Source organism: Meriones unguiculatus, chromosome 3 (genome assembly GCF_030254825.1).
Source record: "Meriones unguiculatus strain TT.TT164.6M chromosome 3, Bangor_MerUng_6.1, whole genome shotgun sequence".
NCBI classification, from domain to species: domain Eukaryota; kingdom Metazoa; phylum Chordata; class Mammalia; order Rodentia; family Muridae; genus Meriones; species Meriones unguiculatus.
This window is the reverse complement of record NC_083351.1, coordinates 163,140,846-163,164,418: the sequence shown is the minus strand read 5'-3', so window position 1 is coordinate 163,164,418 and position 23,573 is coordinate 163,140,846. Positions and strand designations below refer to the sequence as shown.

The 23,573-nt window shown below is 39.9% G+C and overlaps 1 protein-coding gene across 1 annotated transcript in view; it reads right to left on the bottom strand.

The window, feature by feature from the left end:
• Positions 1 to 5,311: 5,311 nt before the first annotated feature.
• Npffr2 (neuropeptide FF receptor 2) overlaps positions 5,312 to 23,573 on the bottom strand; it is a 53,523-nt gene continuing 35,261 nt past the window's right edge. Inside the window, exons 3-5 of the mRNA XM_021659808.2 lie at positions 16,032 to 16,366; positions 11,537 to 11,636; positions 5,312 to 9,157 (exon numbers count right to left, since the gene is read on the bottom strand). Of these exons, the coding sequence (XP_021515483.1) occupies positions 8,329 to 9,157; positions 11,537 to 11,636; positions 16,032 to 16,359 (1,257 nt within the window). The 5' untranslated portion in view covers positions 16,360 to 16,366 and the 3' untranslated portion in view covers positions 5,312 to 8,328. The remainder of the gene's footprint in view (positions 9,158 to 11,536; positions 11,637 to 16,031; positions 16,367 to 23,573) is intronic.

Sequence of the window (23,573 nt, the reverse complement as noted above, 5' to 3'; positions counted from 1 at the left end):
GTTTAAATATTTTAAAAGATATTTTTTTCAGTAAAGCGAAGTCCACAAATAATTAGTAAAGGAAAAAAAAAATCTTGGTAAAGTTCTTCGACTGAGATATTATTCACATTAATTATATTTTGGATTTTAGAGAATAAATAAAAGTGCCAGGACTACAGTGAGAGCTCAGCATCAAGAGTATTTGCTGTCCTTTCGGAGGACAAGGTTTCCTTCTCAGCACCCGCAGCAGACCACTCACATCAAGTATAACCCCAGTGCAAAGGGGTCTGACTCGCTCGTGACGTTTCCACAGACACTACACGCACATAGTATACAGCAGACAGGAGAGCTCACACATGTACACATAAACAAAAACAAACAAAAGCGCCTCCTAAGTCCTTCACTACCACAAGTATATTTATTTGTAAGAAACAATTCCTAGAAAATAAAAAAAAAAATCTTTTGAAACGTATTTTATTTATCTCATTCTAATTCACAATCGTGTGTCATAATGTTCTATCCAAGATACAACAAGGAAATTATATAATCATGTTGAAATTGATTTGGGAAAATAGACTCTTCCCACCAAAATAGACGGTCTGTGAGGCAAATTGCTGACTTGACTGTAAGAAGACTAAACATTGTCCAGAGCTTCATTGTCACGGGACTCATCGGTGAACTCGTGCTGTCGCACTCTCCACAAATGAGGACTTTGATGCTTAGAGACATCCAGCCCCCTGCACACAACCATGCAGCTAGCAATGAACAGTATGTCCTGAATTTGATGGAAAAGGTAAGCTCCTTACCCAACTGTGCAGTTGGCAGCAAGCAGGCAGTCTTGAATTTGATGGGGAGGCTGCATCCCTCACAGAGCCATGCAGCTGGCAGCATGCATTGAACCCCCAATTTAATGGAGACTTTGAGTGTTTTACATGTAACCAAGTAGCTAGCAATGAGGGGCAAATCCTGAATTTGTGATTTCTGTAGTCTCCAAATTTCCCAAATCACCACGGTATGGTTCTGTTTTATCCCCGTTATTCTTTGACAGTTTGTTTTCTTAATTGATCTCTTAACTTTAGAACTTCACACGGAGCACCAGCAAGCCATCAAGCACACTAATAACACATTTCTCAAAAATACTGTCTGCTTATTGGCTAGCACAAGTTAAGCCCCAGGTTCAGTCCTTAGTACCTGTAAAAACCCTCGTTGTTAACAATCCTGCCAATTGTGCCACTGTGTACCAAAGAGCTCCTTTCCTCTAATTAACCATAACACAGTCCTTGTTTCCTTCTGAGCCTTTTTCTTTCTTTCTTTTTATTAATTATAATTTATTCACTTTGTATCCCACCTGTAGCTCCCTCCCTCCTCCCCTCCTAATCCTGTCCTTCCTCCCTCTTCTCCACCCATGCCCCTCTCCCAGTGCACTGAAAGGGGAGGTCTTCCTCCCCTTCTTTCTTATCGTGGTCTATCAGGCCTCATCAGGAGTGGCTGCATTGTCTTCCTCTGTGGCTTGGTAAGGTTGCTCCCCCTCAAGGGGAGGTGATCAAAGAGCAGGCCAATCAGTTCATGTCAGAGACAGTCCCTGTTCCTATTACAATGGAACCCACTTGGGCACTGAACTGCTATGGGCTACATCTGTGCAGGAGTTCTAAGTTGTCTCCATGAATGGTCCTTGGTTGGAGTATCAGTCTCAAAAAAGACCCCTGTGCCCAGATTTTTTTGTTCTGTTGTTCTCCTTGTGGACCTCCTGTCCTCTCCAGGTCTTACTATTTCCTACTTCTTATAGGATAAACATACTAAAATCTATAAACCTAAAGAAGCTAATCAAGAAGGAGGACTCTGGGTAAGATGCTCAATCCTCATTCAGAAAGGCAAAGAGGATGGACATCAGAAGAGGGAGAAAATAGGAAACAGGACAAAAGCCTACTACAGAGGACCTCTGAAAGACTCAACCCTGTAGGGTATTGAAGCAGATGCTGAGACTCATAGCCAAACTTTGGGGAGAAGTAGTGCTTTTTATAGCCAGATTTTACCAACTAACTTTCCATGGCAATGTACATGTTCCAAGGCACTATATAGTTGTCTCTACTAGGGAGGACATTTCCTTTGGCTTTCTCCCACATAGAATTGATAGTATTTCTATTGAAATGTATTTTTAATAGGAAGTCTTTCAAGTAACCTAAGCTCTTCCTAACATTTGCCTCTCAATCTTTAGTCTCTCTGCACTGGAATTCACACTTTTTCAGGACAGTCTCCCTCACCTCAAATGGAAATATGTAGCCATTGTGGATTCCTATTGTGGATATAACAAATTACCACTAATTTGGTGGCTTAATTAATGCATAATTTTACTATCCTGTGTGTTACAAATCCAACACAGATTTCGCTGGGCTAAATCCAAGGAATTTATAAGGCTTTCCTTACCTAGAAAAATATACTTCCCTGCTGTGTGGTCATTTTAATGAGAATATGCCTCGTAGGTGCCTACCTTTGCATTCTTAGTCCTCAATTGAACTTTTTGGAAGGATTAGGAGGTGTGGCCCTGCTGGAATATAGGTGTGGCCCTTGTTGGAAGAGGTGTGTTGCTAGGAGTGAGCTTTGATGTTTCAAAAGCCCAAACTGGGTTCAGTTTCTCTCTCACTCTCTCTGCCTGCCTGTAGCATTTAGCTCTTGCTCCAGTGCCATGCCTGTCTGCTTCCTGCTATGGTGACAGTAGCCTAAGATAATGGACTAACCTTTGAAACTGTAAGCATGCCGTAATAAAATGTTTTCTTATTTTCCTCTTATTCTTCTATAAGAATTGCCCAGGTCATGGTTTCTCTTCACAGTGATAGAACAGTGACTAAGACACTTGCCTTTGCTGGCTTTGATGTATATATTTCCTTCCTCCTTCCTCAGTGACAAGCTTCCCAAGCTTCTTACCTTGGATGGGTCTGCTCCAGGTGGCCCTCTGCCTTACCTTACTGTGTCCGTCTGTGCTTATGCCAGCCCTCAGGACAATTCAGAATGCTGTCCTACCTCTAGATTATTAAGTCTGTTACATCATCAAACTTTGCCAACTGAAAAAGAATGTAATGACTTTCAGAAGTACCAAAAATTCAGGCATCTTTGGGAGAAGAGACTATTTTTTTTTTCTTAATAAATTCAGAGGCACAAAACTTATGTAAAGACTCGAAAGACTTCTTGAAGTCAAAAACTAAGGTTAATGTAAAACATGGGAAATTTAATCATCACAATCATGTAAGAATTAAGTCTTCTCTCTGTTTTTTTTTTTTTTTTTTTGCATTGCAGGAGGATTTGGTTTGTACATATTTGTGCTCAGCTGAGGATTATATTTCTCATCTTGCCTCGAACCAAGGTTTTGACTATGTGCTCAACAGCCTACATTCTAGCTTAATAGCAACTGTCTAGCCAAGCATTCCTCCTTTTCCATTCCCATGTTCCTTTCCATAAATATGTTCATAGTCAGTTGTTGCCCATGTAGTCATGGAGACAAAGTGATGCTCTAAGCTTGAATTTACAGGCTTTTCTTGACTTGTTCAGAGAGCAAATAGTTTTCCCTTTATTAACTATGTGGCATCAGTCATAACTACACAACTCTTCTCTTGTTGAACAAAAACTATCACAGAAAATACATTAAAATATTAACAGGTTGTGTTGCAATATAGTTTTTGTTTACAAAATTAGATGGCACCAGTTTCAAGGCTGGTAGCTGTTGACCTACTTCACCTATCTAGGCCAGTCTCCAAAGCAATGCCACCAACTGGGGACTAAGACTCAAACACACGAGCCTGGGGGGGGGGTGCATTTCACGTTCAAACTATAATATTCTGCCCCTAGTCCCTGTAGTGTTATGGTATTCTCATAACGTGACTTGCATTCAGTCAACCTCAAAATGTTCCAGACTCCTAAGAGTGCTAATGCCTTCAAAAGTCCAGTCTCTGCTGAGCCTCAGTTATTTTCTTGACAGTGAGCTCCTGCAGAACCCAAGAGCAAGTTATCAAATCGTACTATATAATGGCAACAAGTAAACATTTCTATTCCAGAAGGAAGCGTGAGAGTGATAAACAAGGAATGAGCAGACAGAAACCAGACTGACTAACAGACTGACTAGACATTCATTCCAACAGATCTATGCCCACCATTTGTGGCATGTGGCAGCATTGTCTAAGATCTATTAGGCTTGGGTAGCCCTAATTCTGTCATTGACGAGATAAATGGGCTCTCTTTTAGGATGTCTCTATTCAGGTGCTCAACCTTTCCTTGGCAGACATCTCACAGTCCTAAAAGCTTCAATTTCCTGGGCTTTCCATGGCAAACCAGGTTTCGCCTTCACAGCTTTGCACACTTGCTTCTCAGGGAATCTGCCCTGCCTTCAAATTTCTTCCTCTTCACACCCCTTGATGCATGAACTCTATAATACAAAGGAAACCAAATTCTTGTTCCTGCTTGAGATTTGGCGGCCCCTCCTCCAACACAGCTACAGCAGCCTCCAAGCGCCACTGAGATGACTTGAGAAAGCGTTTCTTTTTGGTGGACTTGTTTAAACAGCATACTCTGCAGTGTTGTTTTCATTTGAAATGAATGCCTTTTAGATTTAACGTTTTCTTTGACAGCCGCTTTTTAATGGGTTTTTACTTGTGTAGACTAGAGCCTTCTATAAGTGGAGTCTTGTTCTCAAGGCATTCCACCCTCTCTATTTGAAGTACACAGCTTCCCAGTAGTAGCACTAATCTCTTAAACACCCATAGACGTTTCTCTGTATCCACCTCATACACAACCTGACTTTGTTTATTTCCTAATTTGACATGAAGCCTTACTCTGTAACTTAAGTGGCTTGGAGCTCACGACGTAGCCCTTAATGAACCTGACTTCATGGCAATCTGCTGGCTTCTGCTTTCCAAGTTCGGTGCGCATATTCTACGCTTATTAAATATACCTTTTCCACATCATCCTGTCCGCTTTCTGCGCTAGAGTCTCACCATAAACATGGCTAATAGCACCGGGAAACAACTATACCGTGTCATTTTGAGGGTATGAGAAGAATGGAGCCATCTGATCCTGGCTTTACCTTACCTGTGTGTATGTGTCTATCCTGTCATTGTTCCCTCCATATCCCTAATCAGGGTTCTAAGACCCAACCTGCAGGAGATATGGCCAGGCTTCAAGCCATCCCACAGTCCTTCTACATACCAGTTTCAAAGGCCTAAAACCACATGGCCATGTTTATCACAGAAATTACCTCACTTCCCAGTACTATTTTGTGTGTTAGTTACTCTTCTCATCATTGTGAATAAAGTACCCAACCAAGCGAGCATCTTAGGACAAGAAAGGTTTATTTTGGCTCATGGTTTCAAAGGTCACAGTCTGTCATAGCTGGAAGAACAGGACAGTTGAACTGCTTAGTCAGGAGTAGCAGGACCTTGCTGGAGTGTTTGCTCACCCCTGGTTGGATCAGGCAGCAGAGAGCACAGGGCAAGAAGCAGAAGTAGATACCATCTTCAAGTCTTCTCCCCAGCAACCTACTTCTGCTACATGACCTATAGCTCTGTCTTGCCAAACTTAACGAGTCACATCACCAGAAACAGCTTTATGGGACCCAGTATCCAAACAATGAGCCCGAGGGAAACATTATCTGTTCAAATCACAATGCATGAGGTAATATGTTCTCACCGGACTGGTGAGAAAGAAGCATTTTCTAGAAAATGCAATATTTAAGAGCATATGGGAATGAATTCTCTGGTACCACAGATATAATATGTTTCTAAACAATTAAGCAGTGTCTTGCAATGAATATTATAACATTAGGAAATGCATTTTAGCCAAGCAATTTTATTTTCTTCTAGGTCCATTCTAAGATGCTGTAATATGCTCAGTGTTAGAAAAATTTTACATAATTACACATTTTACAATTTAAGACTTTAGTGACATTTCTAGCTACAGAGAAGCTTAGTAAATAATGGAATGGCAATGAAATTAATAAAATATTTGGAAAATTCTTAAACAGCATGAAAACATATCTGTGATGCATTAAACAAACAAATAGCTATAAAGCATATATCATAGAATCATTTTCTTATTAATGAAAGCATGCATACATGCCCCAAAGCAACAGAATAGTGATTGCTACATAAGAGTAGGATAAGGAATTATTTTCATTTTACTTAATTTGCATTTCAGCATTACCGAATACTGAGCTTCTTTCAACAATGGAAAATAAAATATAGTTTGTGCATATTTAATAAACCAAAAACCAGAAGGTATTTGTAACTATTTAATTTATTTTTCAACAAATATTTATCATGTATCTATTGTACGCCAAGTATCCTCTTAAGAATTGGAAATAAAATATGAAATAAAAATCTCTGCCTCACATTTACTATTTCTTAGTGTATATAGGTATTACACAAGTAGATAGGTAAAATTTCAAGATAATTAGAGATAATGAGATCTGCTATGGAGGAAATGAGCAGGTGAGATCTGAGCTGAGCCCTACAGGAAGAAAAGAAGCCAGCATGTGAAGGGATGCTGGTTGGTTTTCTTTATGAAAAGACATGTGCAACTCATTCTGTTCTTTGTACCACCTGTATTTCTCCAAAATTCCACAAATAGAGGGTATTCCAGTGTACAATCAGAAAAATAGCTATTGAAAAAGTAGTTATAGGTGAGTTAAAAAAAAAAAAAAACAGTATAACACAGAGATGACTAACACCAGGGAAATGTTAAAACATTTTTTTTTAATTTTATATAGTGACTTCCCAACCTTTCTTTCTTTCTTTTCTTTCTTTCTTTCTTTCTTTCTTTCTTTCTTTCTTTCTTTCTTTCTTTCTATGACTCTTAAACCTGGAGATTTTCAGGACGTGGACTGTGAAAATGGCTCAGTAGTTAAGAGCACTGTCTGCTCTTCCAGTGAACCTGAGTTCGGTTCCCACCATCTACATCAGGTGGCTCACAGCCACCTGAAACTCACACTGAAACTTCAGGGTGTCTGACAACCCCTTCTGGTCTCCGTGCAGGCATCTGCATACATGTGGCATACCCTTCCTATGGATATTCAAGCACACACATTAGGAAAGAAGGAAAGAATATGGGAGAAGCAGAACTCAGCGTTGTCCGCTGAAAGCTGGGGACACTGTCTACTTCAGAGCGCTGTGTGAGGCTTAAAGAACACTTTGAAAGTCACTTTCCGTGGTTTCATGTTATATTATTATAACGGTATTATAATCAAAATAGCAATGATTTCCTCATGCTAAGTTAGAACTAACTTGCTTTTCCATTTTACAAGCTTGCCTCTCCCATCAGTTGAAATTCACAGAATAGCAAATGCATAAAACCCAGTGTGATTCCAGTCTTGCAAATGAGAAAATCTAGCTATGGAAAATGTATTTGCCCAAAATTTTATCCTAGCAAGTTGTCAACCTAGTATGATCCCATAAGCCTAATAGTAGATATCTCTGGAAACTTTACTATTCTCCATCCTTTCTCTTTTTGCTCCTGTTTATTATTTATCTTTTTAATTTTTTCTTTATTATTATTATTATTATTATTTATTAAAATGTAGTCACTTTATATCCTGGCTGTAGTCCATTCCCTCACCTCCTCCAGGTCCCACCATTATTCCTTCCTCTCTCCCTATGCCCCTCCCAGAGTCCCCTGATAGGGGAGGTCCTCCTCCCCTACTCCCTGACAATACCTATCAGGGCTCATCAGAACTGTCTGGATCCTCTTTCTCTGTGGCCTAATTAGGCCACCTTGCCTAGGGGGAGGTGATCAAAAAGCCAGCCGCTGAGTCCATTTCAGAGACCTCCCCTGCTCCCCTTACTAGGGAACCCCCATGGAGACTGAGCATGGGAACATCGATGCTCTGGAATGATGATGGAGTAGTCTGCACTAAGAAAGCAAACAGAGGGCTGTTTTGAACAGGTGCTAAGGAAAACCGATCACACAGGAAATTGAAACAGGAAAAACAGTAAATAGCAAGCACATAATAACCTAGGTTGAGCACCTCAGTGTGATAAGAGTTTAGGAAATAATCTTTGCCAGAAATACAGAAAGCAGATGTGGGGCGGGCCTCGGCTAGCCTGGGGCTTGTACGTGTTTTAATGGAGTGTCCAAAAATCATTTTACACTGGAGAACAAATTAGCTATCTATTAAGGAAGATGATTCTGCCAACTGTAGAAAGAGCTGTAAGTGCCAAGACCGCAGCAAGACGTAATTCGGTAATGAGTACCATAACCATTAAGAAAAGGCAATGAGGAAATGGTGAAACACAGGAAGGAGGGAGCTGAGGGCTTCAGAAGTCTTCTGAGTACTAGCCAAGCATCTATTCAGGTCACAAGCTTTTTTTTTTACGCCTCAGTGGTGGTAGTAGCTTCCCCCATTTCTTCTGTCAGGGATTCCTGCACGGGGTTGTCAGCGCTTTTCCCACCCATCAAATTTTCCCCACCTGGTTTTTGAGACACAGGCTCCCGAACCAGCTGGATGTCAGCTGTGTTTATGACCATGTTGCTCTTAGCTCTAAGGGTATAGGCTTCCTGGGGTTTGGCTTTGTTTTGGCAGATCTGGAATGCATCTTGGAAACCATTGCGAAAGTTTTCATTAAAGAAACCATAGATGATGGGGTTGACACTGCTGTTACAAAAGGCGAGCCAGTGGGCAAAAGGGTATATATAGATGTTGATGATGCGCAGTCTATTGGGAGGCAGGTCAGCATAGTCGGAGAGCATCATCAGCGTCCACAGGGGCAGCCAGGAGATGATGAACAGGAGGGCCACCGCCAGCAGCATCTTGATGACCTTCTGTTTCTTCTTGGATACGCGCTGCTGTTCCGGGCGCTGCTCACTTTTGCAGGGTGCTGAAGTCTTGCAGAGGGAAGCCCCAATCCTTGCATACATGACAACAATGAGAGAGAGTGGAGCCAGGTAGATGGTGACAAACAGCAAGGTCGTGTAGATCCTCCTCATCTCCTCGTTGGGCCAGTCCTCCCGACACCAGTAGACTGCGCTGGTTTTATTGTGGTAGCTGAGCCTCACTCGGTAGTGTTTTTCTTCCTGTACATGTAACATTACTGCAGAGGGAGTCATAATGGTGATGGCCAAGCCCCAGACAATCACGATAGTGACAAATGCCATCTTGGTGGTGAGCTTTGGCTTAAAGGGGTAGACGACACACCGGAATCTGCAATGAGAGGTGAAGATCAGTCAGGCAAGGATCAGTCACTGCCTCTGTTTCCGAGCCTGATGCAAACAAGTGTGAGGACACCCACCTACATTTACTCCAAAAATGCAGAAAAGTAGCACCTGTGACTTGCCAACGTATGTAAGTGAGAAAAGATAGGTTTTAATTCAAAGTAAATGAATGGAACAGGTCAGGAACTTTAATGAGAAAAGGTGGTAATGGTATTACTTTGGAATATACTGAATATTTTATATTCATCTATAGATGGCCCCTTAGAACTCTGCCGTAGACTCAGTACCATGGGTTTACATGAGCTGCTCCTTAAATTTGACAAATTAAACTATAAAGATGTCTATTTAGCACAGGTCACAGTCTTGCTTATAGTTATGCATGATCTCAACCCAAGCAGCTGGACTCCAGAGCATTAGGTTCAGTAGACAGCCAGATCTACCGTACTGCAGGAGACAGCTCATCAGTAGCAAATCATGAACCAACTCTCCCTTGGTTTCTTAATGTTCCCAATAAATCATTTCTGCACTCGGCCACAGAATGCGTTCTGGCTAACAGACATTAACAAGCATGCACATCAGGGCTGTCCTTTCGGGTGCTTCTCCCGAAAACACAGCTTTTACGTTCCAAGAAATTTGAATTGGATGAGAAGCACATGGTAAAAGGCCCTGGGGAACATCAGGCTGGCCACAGTAGATACTTAGTATCAATTTAATTCACAGAGTAACACTGCAGCATGAGTGATCCCGGGAGAGGGAGACAGACAGGTGCTCCCTCAGCCCAGAGACACGAGGGAGGGATAAATTGTCATTTCTTCCACCAAAAGGTGGTTTTAGATGTTTCACAATGATAGGGGTCTAAGAAGCAGCATCATGGAATCTGATGAAGACTCCTTTGATATCCTCTATTGAGCCTGGCAATTCAAAATCTGTTGAGGAATTTTACCACTTTTGTTATTGTGATTTTTGTTATTGTTAAATGTGTATTATAATGAATTATAATCTGTATGTGCTATTATGCAACTTTCATTTTAGATGTTATCACTTATTTAGCATACTTTTTGTTTTTGTGAGATTCAAAAGCTGATTTTATTACTTAGCAGACAGATACGCAGATAAAGAAAGTAATGGTTGAATAGAAACTCCAAATCAACTTCTGTGGCACACCTTCAGAGAATCAGTAAAGAATGGATAAGCCCCCACTGCTGGAGACACCACAGACCTCGAATACAAGACATAGAGAAATGAAGCCATTCACTTATTAATTAACCTCATTGAATTTTCAAACGTAAAGAGGGGAAGAAAAGACGTGACGTCCTTCAGTCTCACTGTACTCCACACCTAACAACTGTTATTTCTCCTCTCTTAAACTCAACATTACAGGTGAAGTGGCAGTCCTCTTGGCAGCCATATTCGTTCCTCTTCGTTTCTGCAGAGACATTCTGAAATTGTTAGCCATTCCCCCTGTACCTACATTCCTGCCTTTCCAGCCACAGCCGGCATCTGGAATGTTTTAGATTTCACAATATAGTGGCACCATATTGTGTTTGTTGTTATGCCACTTATCCAGGAGTTTATGTTTTTAAAATTTATACAGATTGGAACGTTTACTTATGCTGTCCTGCTTCATTCACTTTAATCTCTCTAAGGTTAACCACTGAAAAACAGTGCAAGTTGTTTGTCGATTTTGATCTCATTTGCCTTCTGAAATAAAGAGGGTCAATGTTTATTCTTCTAGTGTCATGTCAGAAATCTAAGGACACGTAAGCACCAACTGTAAAGCAAACATCGAAAGCTTAAGGTTGAAGCAGAAACACAAAGGATAGCACAGCTTCTGTTCACTGTGAAGACCCTTAATTGTTACAGAACATTAGCTTGCAGGACTCCCTGGGTTCGATGTGGTTCTTAAAAGTGTGATGTCTATTTTGAGTGAGCACACACAAAAAAAGTCATGTGTCTCTCACCGAAAAATGATGTGGTTTATAACTTCAGATGTTGAGATCCAACTGGCCACACACACACACACACACACACACACACACACATATATATATATAATTATTGTAAAGAGAAAGAATAATGTATCAGTGATTCTAAAATTAAACAGCTTGGGTTGTATTCCCAAGCTATAACTGCATGGAAAACACTAATACTTTAAGATCTGGAAAAAAATATATATGTAATTACATGGATTATGCAATTTGTTATAAGTATCCACACAGTAATTTGGTGGTGGTACTCTTTAGTTGGTAGTAATATAAGCAGGTATGTATTTAGGTCAGTATATTCGGTGTCATTTAGTAGTGACAAGTTGTAGGAACTTGGTAAGTCCTTGACACTTTCTGGAACTCACAGTTTGGAGCTGACTCACCTGTCCACAGCTATTGCCACCAAGGTGAAGACTGAAGCTGCAACTGATATTCCCTGCACCAGCCCACTGATCTTGCACATGCTGCTTCCAAATGGCCATCCTGGACAGGAAATCGAATAGTCTCTGAGACAATTATTTCACTTCACTATACAGCAAATATAAACAAAAAGGCAGGAAATGAAGGTAGCCACAGAATAAAGTGTCCTGATGTTTTTAGTAATTTCTCCAGTCAGAGTTCTCCTCATCAGGGCAGTATCCACAGTGCAAGACTTGCACAGTCATTACTCCGTTCCAGGTTCTATAAGAAGCACTTCACTCCTGCTGTCATATTTAATCCCTTTGAGAATATTCCGAATGCTCAGTTCTCTCTCTAGACCAGGTCAAAACCACAAATACTCACCTTGTTCTAGCCAGCTGAAAAACATTTAAACCTAGGTAAGTTTCCAGAGTGCAAACCATCAAACTTTATGTTGCAATGTTTTAAACTGATGGTTCTCAACCTTCCTAATGCTGCACACATTTTAATACAGTTCCCAGAGGTAGAGAATTTTAATCCAGCAACATGGGTGCTCTGATCACAACCAAGGACCTTCTAGATCTGTGTGATCCAGATGAAGGCAGATATGCCACACACATCTTTAATCCCTTTGGCTGTAATATAGACACGCCCTTAATAAACGCACCTTTAATTTCAACAATGAAGGAAAAGTTAGTTTGTAGAAGGAATTAGCCAGGTTGGAAAGTGGCATTCTAATTAAGAGGCAGACAAAGTGATGAATCGGAAAGATTTGACAGAATGACTCAGGATAAAATATTCCCAACTCTCACCAGAAGAGAGAGAGGAAACAGGGGTGACTTAAGACAGAAACACACATGGGGGGGCAGTTTCACCAGGACAGTTTTACAGAGACAAGTTGAAGAGAGAGAAAGCTAGAGACAGGTGAAGACAGATGGGCCAGAGAAGGAAAAGGAGCCAGAAGATTAGAACAGATTGCTAGTGTTAGTTTAAGGGCAAGCAGAGCAATTCAGTCAGAAGTGAGAAAAGCCAATTTGAATCAGTCAGCTTGGAGAGGAGTTTGAGCCAGAACAGCTGGGTTGAACCAGGCAGCCAGAGTTCAGAAATAATTTGAAAAAGTGAGCTTATTCAGCAGCAAGCCTCTGAGATGACAATTACCTCTGGCAAATAAAAGATTCTTTTATACTCATGTTTTGGTGGCTTCCAAACACAAAATTATTTTCATTTCTACTTCATAACTGTAATTTTGTTACGAATCATAATGTAAATAGCTGATATTTCTGTTGGTCTTAAGTGACCCCTGTGAAAGAGTCATTCAACCCCCAAAGAGATCTCAATCCACAGATTGAAAACCACTGCTTTAAATGAATAAAAGAGCCAGGGTATTAATTTTCTAATTTGGAAATACACCCCATAAATTGTGAGGAACTGGGAATTACATATAAAACAAATATTCACAATGCATGCTTAACATGATAGTGGCATCAGAATAAAGACTTCTTTGCATGGATGGCTGTGATGTACTTCAGTTATTTACCTAAACCACAGTGACTATAGCATTCCTAAAAGAAATTAGTGAAAACTATTAGAGAAGTTTGACCTTCTGAACACCCATTTGCTATTAAAGAGATAAGGAGAAAGCAAGAAAGCATCTCCTAAAAATATTCTATACTGTTTTTTAGATCTTAAAAGTTTATTTTTCAAAAAAGAAGCCCTGTAATATATTTTTAAAACAAGAAACTATTCGTATGTAATCTTATTAGCCCAAATACCACAAGTGAGTATATTTTAACATGTGGCCCTTTTTAGATTTGCCTTTTCTGTTTGTTTCACTTTGTTTGCTTTCAGGGACAAGGCCTGGCTATATTCTTCAGGTTGGCCTCAAACCTGGACCTCCCCACTTCAGCCTCCCAGGCAGTCTAGATCATAAAATAGAGTCCTCGGTGAGTCTATTGAACATATTGGGCTTCACAGTAAATCATGAACCAGAAATGGTTCATTGTACTGTGAGAAAGGACTGTGAAATAAGAAAAAAGAACTCACAAAAAAAAAAAAAAAACAACAAACCCTTTACCAGTAACCTCAGAAGTATAAAATGATAGTAAAGAAACAAACATAAAAGAAACAAATATAAGCCAAGTAATTTAAGGCAATAAAATTGAGAAACACAAAATGAACATTAAGAAAACCCTTCTCCATGCATAGTCCTTAGTTGGAATATCAGTCTCAGGAAAGACCCCTGTGCTTAGAATTTTTGGTTCTGTTGTTCTCTTTGTGGAGTTCCTGTCCTCTCCAGATCTTACTGTTTCCCACTTCTTTCCTAAGATTCCCTGCACTCTGCCCAAAGGTTGCCCATAAGTCTCAGCATCTACATTGATAGTCTGCAGGACAGAGCTTTTCAGAGGTCCTCTGTGTCAGGCTCCTGACTTGTTCCCTCTTTTCTCCTTCTTCTGATCCTTCACAGATGTAGCCCATGGCAGTTCAGTATCCAAGTGGGTTCCATTGTAATAGGAACAGGGACTGTCTCTGACATGAACTGATTGGCCTGCTCTTTAATTACCTTCCCCTGAGGGGGAAGCAGCATTACCAGGCCACAGAAGAAGACAATGCAGCCACTTCTGATGAGACCTAATTGACTAGGATCAGAAGGAAGGAAAAGAAGTCCTCCCCTATCAGTGGACTTGGGGAGGGGCATGCATGCAGAGGGTGGAGGAAGGGAGGGATTGGGAGGGGAGGAGGAAGAGAACCACAGGCGGGACACAAAGTGAATAAAGTATAATTAATAAAGAATAAATAAATAAATAAATAAATAAAACCTAGTTGCCACGGGGGGGGGGGGGAATACAGCTGGGAAAACTCCAAAAGAAAGAAAAAGAAAAAGAAAACCCTTCTCTGCCCCACAGTGTTGGGGATTGAACCTAGGACTCTGGATAGGCTAGGCACGCACGCTGACACCGAGCTACATACTTAGCCCTTAGATAAAAAAATAAAATATTATAATTCTAAAATCTATGTCTGTGTATAGGTCTATACAGGTCAGTTCAGGCCAGAAGAGGATATCAATCCCCCAATCTCCTTGGAAGCTGGAGTTAGAGGTAGTTTAGAGCTAACCCACAGTGGGTGCTGGCAACCAAACCTAGGTAGTAAGGAAGTGCTCTTAACCATTAATCGGGGGGGACAATGTCTTCATGTAGACCAGGCTGAACTTCAAATTGCAATCCTCCTGCCTGGATCTCTAAGGTGATAATATTATAGGTATGTACCGCCTCTCCAATACACACGTACAAATCTTTGAAGAATAGAAATATAAGAGGCATAAATTGAATGAGAAACAAGGAAAAGGGGTATCCTGGCCTCTTCTATGTGATTAACATATCCAAAGTAAGAAGGGAAAAGACTTTACCAAGAAAATTCTCGAGGATGAAGCACATTCGTTTTCAGAGTGAAAGGAGTCGTTGTTACCCAGCGCAATAAATAAACCACAGAAAACCAACTTTCAGCCTTAGTTTCATGACACTGTGGATAAAGAAAACTCAAAAGGCTTTTAGGAAGAAAAATATGCAACTCAAATAAAAGACAGCAAGAGTCAAAGTTTTCAACAGCAAATCAAACATTTCTTAGAAGTAACAGGGAGCAATTCCTTTAAAATTCCAACCAGAAAAAGTTCCAACCCAGAATTGTTCACATAGCTACCTACACTCAGGTGTGAGAGGGAAACAAAGCCATTTGCAGACATGTAAGTTCTCAGAAATGTTTCATCACGATGTACTGTCTCTTAGGAAGGAATAAAGTAGACAGCAATCGTGACACCCAGAAAACAGAGGACCAAATAAGAAGAGGAGTGGAGGAGACCTAGAAAATGTAAAATTATATTAGTTGTATGTTACTTAGATATATGGCCATCATCACCAAGAAGAAAGACAGAAAATTCTGCAAGTGGCTGCCTACTGGGAAATAAAATCAGAGGGTACGGTGAAGTGATTCACCTGCAAAATATTAAAGTAATCATTTAACTTAAAATAATCATGGCAGGAAACTGAGTGTCGTGGGAAGATAAGCGCTTGGATATATGTGCTACTGTGGATAACTTCAATAGGCCAACATGATTCCGCTATTTTCTTATATAGTTAGGAATGTGAACGCTCTCCTCAATTAACACAGCAGTGTTAAATCAACACTCCGAATGAGCACCCTCCCGGGATCAGGAACTACACAGCCCTGCACCTCTAGAACTTTCTGGGGATACCAAAGACGTGAAGACATGGACACAGAAGTTCTCTCTCCCAAACTGTACATCTATTTGCTTACTACATGTTTTGTTTAGAATGTTCGTCTTGTGAAGATGGCTACCTGGAACACTCGTGGGAACTCAGTGAGTATGCGTGAATGAATGGATGCGGGAAGGATTCTGAGCTGAGCCTGGGCGTGTGGGGAAGCATTTCCTCAGACCATCTTTACCGTGCTCTCAGATCAACATACCTGCTATGATGTTGTCCAGCAACGTGACAGGCATACAGAATATTCCAACCAGTAAATCACTGACGGCGAGGTTTAAGATGAAGAAATTCGTGACTGTGTGCATGTGTCTGTTCCTTATGACGATCAAGCACACCACAGTATTTCCCACCATGCACAGGGAAAAGATCAGGGAATAGGAAGTAATGAAGATGGCCGCCACTTGAGGCTGGTGCAGATAGTAGTTCACGTAAGTGACGTTGATATCTGAATACCAACGGTGCTGGGTGCCGCTGCCACTCCCGACGTGATTCCAGCTTTCTGAAGAGTTTGAGTCCCACTTCTTGCTCATGGTGGACCTAAAAAGCGGGGAAGTGAAAAGAAAAGATGACGAAAATAGGGATAAGACGTAACTTCCGGGTTTAAGTTTAGTAAGAGGAACACTTTTTCAACATCATTGAATTTCAATGATCTCTCAGCAATCCATCAGTTTTACATAAAACTGAATTATAAATATGACATTCATTATATTCGGATTTCAAATGGAAGCATTTGAAATTCCTCCTTTGTGGCATACACAATAATCATTACAGTTGATTCCCTGATGTACTTTATATTACACTTCTGAACGTATTTATCTGTCAAAACCCACTTGTTCTTGTTAGACAGGTGTACATCAGAAGAGCTGCTAGCTTGTCTAATAATTTGAGAAGGGACTATTGCTGAGGGTATGTTGAAGGTGCAGACCCACCTCTGTATTCTGATTATTAGGCGAGCAGAAAATTAAACACCTGTGTTCGCTTTTAAGAATAATGTTAAATTTAAATTGGTAGATATAAACTTGAGCTGGTAAGGCCACACTTTGAAAAACTTTGAGGCAATTTGTGACTTCACAATCTCTTCTGGACCTTTCCAAGTATGCTTGTATCGCTGTAGAGAGTTATGTTTATCTTGTAAAACATTAGAGTAAGTACTACTGAGTTATATATTATATATCTGATACTTGATTTTTTTATGATGTTCCTTGTTTATTTATTATCTAAGTAACTTTCTAGTTTCACTTCCCCTACTTAACTTTGAAACAATACTAATTTGAGAGTCACACATCTGGGCAAGGTATTATTCATCAGTCAACTCAGTTTTGTTGTAGTTGACACTTTCTGAATAAAGTCACTGGATGGGTAAGACACTGTTAGTTTCTTCCCTTGATCATCCAGATAGCTGCAGCCTTTTACAATCTTTCTGCTGGGAAAAAGATGCATTTGTAAACTAACAATTGAATGCACAATGAACTAGTCTCAGGTACAGGACCGAAATACATGAGCTATAACAGTTTTTAAATAGTCATTTTCTTTTAGATTCACAGAACCTCACTGTCCTGTAAGCTTCAGATAAAGCTCAAATATCAGAGAGGCAGAAATTTGACATTTCTAAGTTGCACTGATGCCTTCCTATCTGTCCTGCTTCCCCACAGCTTTCCCCACCCGAGTAGACCTCATGCCTGAAACCCAGAGATAAGATGGCGTTGGCTGGTGAGTCTATATCACCTCGAGTTTCCAAAATAAATCTTATTTCTTTGCCCCTACAATTTGTCTTTGCATCACTGCATTTAAGTGATGAGAAATAAATCTTATTTCATGGTTTCATATTTAATATAGAGCAAAGTAACTAGATATTAAGCCATTAAAATATTTTAAAAGGGGATTGATTTTAATAGCATGTGTTATGTTTCCATTTTATTTCCCATTTTTCTAATTATTTTAGGTTCTTCCTGAGTTTCTTCTATATCTTGTAGCTGTAGTCGCCTCCCTCCAAAAAGGCAAAAATCAGTAAGTCTTTTTGATTTTAGAATTCTGTCCTCTACACTCAAATTCCACACCTTCTTTTCTGCTGTTGACTGTGAGCAATGCTGTGAGCAATAGCTGCACAGCTTTACATAAATAACTCAAGTTCATTGTCCTTTACATGTCTCATCTGAAAGGTGAAATAACAACCATACATGTTTCATAATAGGCTTTCATAAAATAGTTATTGCTATGATGCATTTTGTTTACTACAGGTCAAACTTAGCAATAAGCAGTTTTTACATTAACACTGTCAAACAGGTAATTGATTAATTAATTTATCAAAGATCAGCAGTAAGAAAGTAAACTTGGGACTGTTCCTTTCAGGAACTTTCCTCTAGAACTCATGTTCTTAATCTTACACTAATGTTGTTATTTCAAACCTGGGGAGTCTAACCCTAACCTTGTTAATATACAGGCAATTCCGCTGGCCTGCTCTCAGGAACCTAGCAATTATTTATGTCATCACCTACAACAGCCAGGTGCACTGGGTGTGTGCTGAGGATAAAGGGACTCACAGACCACACCAGCTCTCTCTCTCCCTGCATTCCTCTTCTGTGGAATTAGAAGGTTCTCTCTCTCTCTCTCTCTCTCTCTCTCTCTCTCTCTCCCCCTCCCTCCTGCCCACCTCTCTGTCTTCCTGTCTGCATGGTAATTTTCCTGGCCCCATTCTCAGAGACCGGTGAACTCACCCAAGAGTGGACCCCAATAAAACTGCTTTTACACTTTTCCTTTTTTTAATTTATTTTTTATAATTTATTCACTTTATATCCTTATTGTAGGCCCCTCCCTCATCCCATCCCAGTCCCACCCTCCTCCACCTTCCCCCCTATCCTTTTCCCCTAGTCAACAGAAAAGAGAAGTCCTCCTCCCCTACTATCTGACCCTAGCCTTTCAGGTCTCATTAAGACTGTCTGGATCCTCTTCTTCTGTGGGATGGCTATTTTGCCCCCCAACCAGGCACAAGTGATCAAAGAGCAGACAATCGAGTTCATGACAGAGATAACCCCTGCTGCCCTTTCTCAGGAACCAACGTGGAGACTGAGCTGCCCCTGCTCAAATGTAGCTGATTTGGTGGCTCTGCTGGTCTCCTTGGAGAGCTCCTGTCCTCTCTGTGTCCTTCTATCCCCCCACTCTTCCATAAGACTCCCTGTGCTCTGTGCAAAGTTTGGCTGTGAGTCGTAACATTTGCTTCAATTTTCTGCTGGGTCGAGTCCTTCAGAGGACATCTATGGTAGGCTCCCTTCCTGTTCCCTCTTTTCAGCAGCTTCTGCTGTCTATTCGACTTGCCCTTCTGAATGAGAATTAAGCATCTTCCCTAGGGTCCTCCTTGTTATTTAGCTTCTTTGGGTCTGTGGATTTTAGTATGGTTATCCTGTATTATATAGCTAATCCAGACACACCAAATCTGTTAGAAGAAAAAGTGGGGAAGAGCCTTGAACTTATTGGCAAGAGAACAACTTTCTGAACAGAACACCAACAGCTCAGGCTCTAAGATCAACAATTAATAAAGGATACCACATGATGCTGAAAAGCTTCTGTAAAGCAAAGTACACTGTCAACAGAACAAAATGACAGCCTACAAACTGGGAAAAGGTCTTCACCAACCTTACATCCAACAGAGGGTTAATACCCAAAATATATAAAGAGCCCAAGAAATTAAACTCCAACAAACCAAAAAAATTCAATTTAAAAAATGGGGTACAGAGCTAAACATAGAATTCTCTACAGATAAAAACAGTTAAACAAGTGTTCAACGTCCTTAGTCATCAGGGAAACACAAATCAAAATGACTCTGAGATTCTATTTTACACCCAAAAGAATGGCTAAGATAAAAAACTCAAATGACAGCACACACTGGCAAGGATGTGGAGAAACGGCAACACTCCCATTGCTGGTGGGAGTGCAAAATTGTACAAACACTTTGGAAATCAATCTGGAACTTTCTCAGAAAATTGGAAATAGCTCTACCTCAAGACCCAGCTATACCATCCCTGGGCATATGCCCAAAAGATTCTCCACCATACAACAAGGACATTGGATCAGCTATGTTCATAGCAGCTTTATTCACAATAACCAGAACCTAGAAACAACCTAGGTATCCCTCAGCTGAAGAATGGGTAAAGGAACTGTGGTACACTTACACTATGGAATACTACTCAGCTATTAAAAACGAAGAAATCATGAAATTTGCAAGCAAATGGATAGAACTAGAAAAGATCATCCTGAGTGAGGTGGCTCAGAACCAGAAAGACACACATGGTATTCACTCCCTTATAAGCTTGTATACTTTTAATTCAGCTTGAATTGGCTAATTTCATCATCAGAGAAAACCCATTATCTATAATCCACATAACTCAGTTCAGAGTATATAACATAGAGACTCAGAAATATTTTATATTATTTTCCTCCCTCTCACCATTTTCTCTGCTTTTTTTTTTTTTTTTTTTTTTTTTTTTTGCTTTAATGGGATTTATTTTAACCTTATACATGCTATATCTAGAGAAATGATACCAGGGTGTAAAATATCTGCAGTGTACTTTTATTAACATAATTTTTGTTAAAAAATGACTTCAGAAACTGAGTACTAATCCTTACTCTTAAAATAACTTAGGCTGCTGAGGAGGCTGCACAAGGCATGGAGTCACAAAGCTAGTATTTTGGGGGGAGTACTTCTTTTCTGTCATCTTTCTTGGAACCGAGGGGGAGATTCTTTGTTCTTTTGTTTATTTAACAGGTAAGGGGCAGGTTGACCTTGTGGTGGGCAGTGTTCTAGGAACTGGAAATATAACCATGAGTTGAATCAAGTCTCAACTTCCAGGAGACCAGGAACGCAGACAGTGAGGCACTGAACACAGCCCTGTGTGGGAGCCAGTTTTACACCACTGCTTCCCGCTTTCTCGTGTTACAGGCTGGAAACATGGAGAGAGAGGGGCTTTCTCTTCATACTTCCTTTAAAAAAAATAGCTGATAATATTTATCGGCATGTCAGTGACTCAAATGAGCCCTCACAGAAGGAAGAAGGCTTGAAAAAAAGAGGATAATTACAAAAGTCAAAAAGAGAAGCTGTGTAACTAAACCAGAACAGAAAGATAGGTAGGACAAATATGAAATGTACAATAAATGCTTCAATGTGGAAAACTAGAGAGGAATATAAAATTGTAAGCATGTCTTCATAACGGACATAAATTAGTGTTCTCAACCTTTCTAATGCTGCTACCCTTTAATACAGTTCCTCATGTTGTGGTGACCCCCAACCATAAAATTATTTTCATTGCTACTTTATAATTCTAATTTTTGCTACTATTATGAACTGTAGTGTAAATAATTTTGGAGATAAAGGTTTGCCTAAGCTGTTTCAACTCACAGGTTGAGAACCACTAAACTAAATCAAGCTAATGCCTATGAAATGAAATAAGCCTGTAAATTAAATTAGATCTTAAACAAAGTGTTTACAGATAGCCACACTAATTTTTAATGGTAATAAACTGTTTTCCATTTTGCTATTTATTTGTTTAAAAAAATCTGATTTTCAGACTTAACCAACTTTGCTACAATGATAAAACCACAAATAATAGCAAAAAAAGAAGTTATAATGAAATAAAAGGCTTTAAGAATGAAGTCAACCAACACACACAAATGCATCTATTTAAGTAAAATTCCATAAACAAGTCGATCCACTCAAGTTTGATAGAGAAAAAAAAAAAGTTTATTGAAAAGCTTTATGATAAAAATTTAGTGAAATTTTGAGATTATCTCTGTCAATGAGAATTCATGGAAAGAAGCTGTGTCTGTGCAGACTGACTGACTGATAGAACTGCATTGATGTGGAGAGTTGGAATGTTTCAAGTCCAGAGATCAATTACCTTATCCTTTCCTGGGCTTAGTCCCATGAATAGTCATTCCTTGCCCATAAAAGTTTATACCATTTGGAATCTTTTAACTGAGACCCCTAGTTTTCACCAATCCACAAGCTAAAAATGTCAGTAAGTGGCATTTTAGGCGTATAGAAAAGCTTCCCCCATCTTGCTCTATCTACCTTTCTGATAGACCCACCAGTGTGTTTAAACACTCATTGATTTATTATTTTGTTCTGTAAAACTATAAAACTCCATGAACCCCCTCCACATTGGAACAATGAATTTGAGATAAACTGAAGCTCTGTTCCCAGAGGCGTGGTCACTCAAATTGGGCTCTAGCATAAACTCTATTCCATTTAAGGTGAAAGCTGTGCTTTTTTTTCTCCACACACTTAGCAAGTGCAGTGATTCCAAAGCAGAAGCAAAGACAGTAGAAAAAAGACATTTTTTCAAAGCTATGAATATTCTGCTTTGTTATTTTTTATTCCTGTTTACTGGATGTGTAAATAAATTTAATATAGTCATTATGTATTATAGGAATATTATAGCTTCATTAGGCATGTAAATATTGAGATTTATCCCGTACTAAGATGACCAACCTCAGTGACCTCTTTGAACACAGGAATCTCTTTAGTGCATTTTAATTGCATGCTCTCTGTGTCCTTCAAATGTCTCAGCCCTATGGCTGCTGGTGGTTATGACACTCCAGGGACTACAGGCTTTTGGAAAACCAGGAAAACAGCTTGAATATTGTTCCTAACTAGGGTAAGAGAAGGTGCTGTAATCAGGAGGGACCACTTCTTCTGGTCTCTTATGTAATCTAGCTCCTGGGAAGACAATAAAATAATATTCAGGAGGCATAAATGGAATTACAGACTCCAAGACAGCATAAGGAGTTACGTAACTACAAACGGTCAGACCAAAAGAAAAAAGAAAAAAGGATACAAGGAGAGAAATGGAAAGAAAGAAGGTAAAATTACCAGCTAAGCCATGTAAGTTATATTAACAATAATCTGAACCATTCCCCTGTACCTCTTTCCCCCGACATTGATCTTTTCTTTCTTTTCTAACTACTACTTTCTCTCCATCTTCTACTCCTAGAAGAACACTGAGCTCTCACCCCAGGCTGTCAAGTACAGCTCCAATAAGAAGTTGGTGTAATAATATTAACAGTTGGAGGGTGAGGTGTGGTTTTGACCTTCCCATACCTCTTAAACAGTCACTGCAAGTTTGTAAGGACTGTGGTCTGGGAGAAATCAAATCAAATGACAGGAGTTACAAGCAGAAAGTACTTGAGCACCAGCCTGAGTTTATTTCTATGGATAAGCCAAAGTAAGAGTGAGTGAAAGCCGAACAATACTAACACAGTGCCAAAAGAAGACCATCGGCTTTATGACTGCATTTTGGTAACATGCCTGGGACCAGCTGGCATGGTTCACCAGAATTACTATACCAGAGAGAGGTATTCCATTTCTGTAGCACGCTTAGGGATAGCTGTGTTCTGAAAGGGCTACAGGGAAACTGGGAAGACTGTGAGATTCCATGTGGAAGGACCAACATCAGGCTGAGGTTAGAAGGAGGGAATTAGACTGGAAGGATCTTCCATGTTTAACTGCCTTTAGCTCAATTTATCCTTGTCATAGATGGTTTGTGTTATTAAAGAAAATAGCCTGTATCATTTTATCATGTAGAAATACACTGCCTAAGTCACTTTCCTGGAGTTTAACCGGTCATACTAAGTTGGAATGTCTACTAACTTCCTATGTTTTTTAAGGCAATAAACTGTAAGTAACACAGAACACCAAGACGATGGGTAGAATGGCTGAGGTGTGCTACCTGGTTTCCAGAAGCTTCATTTTGTT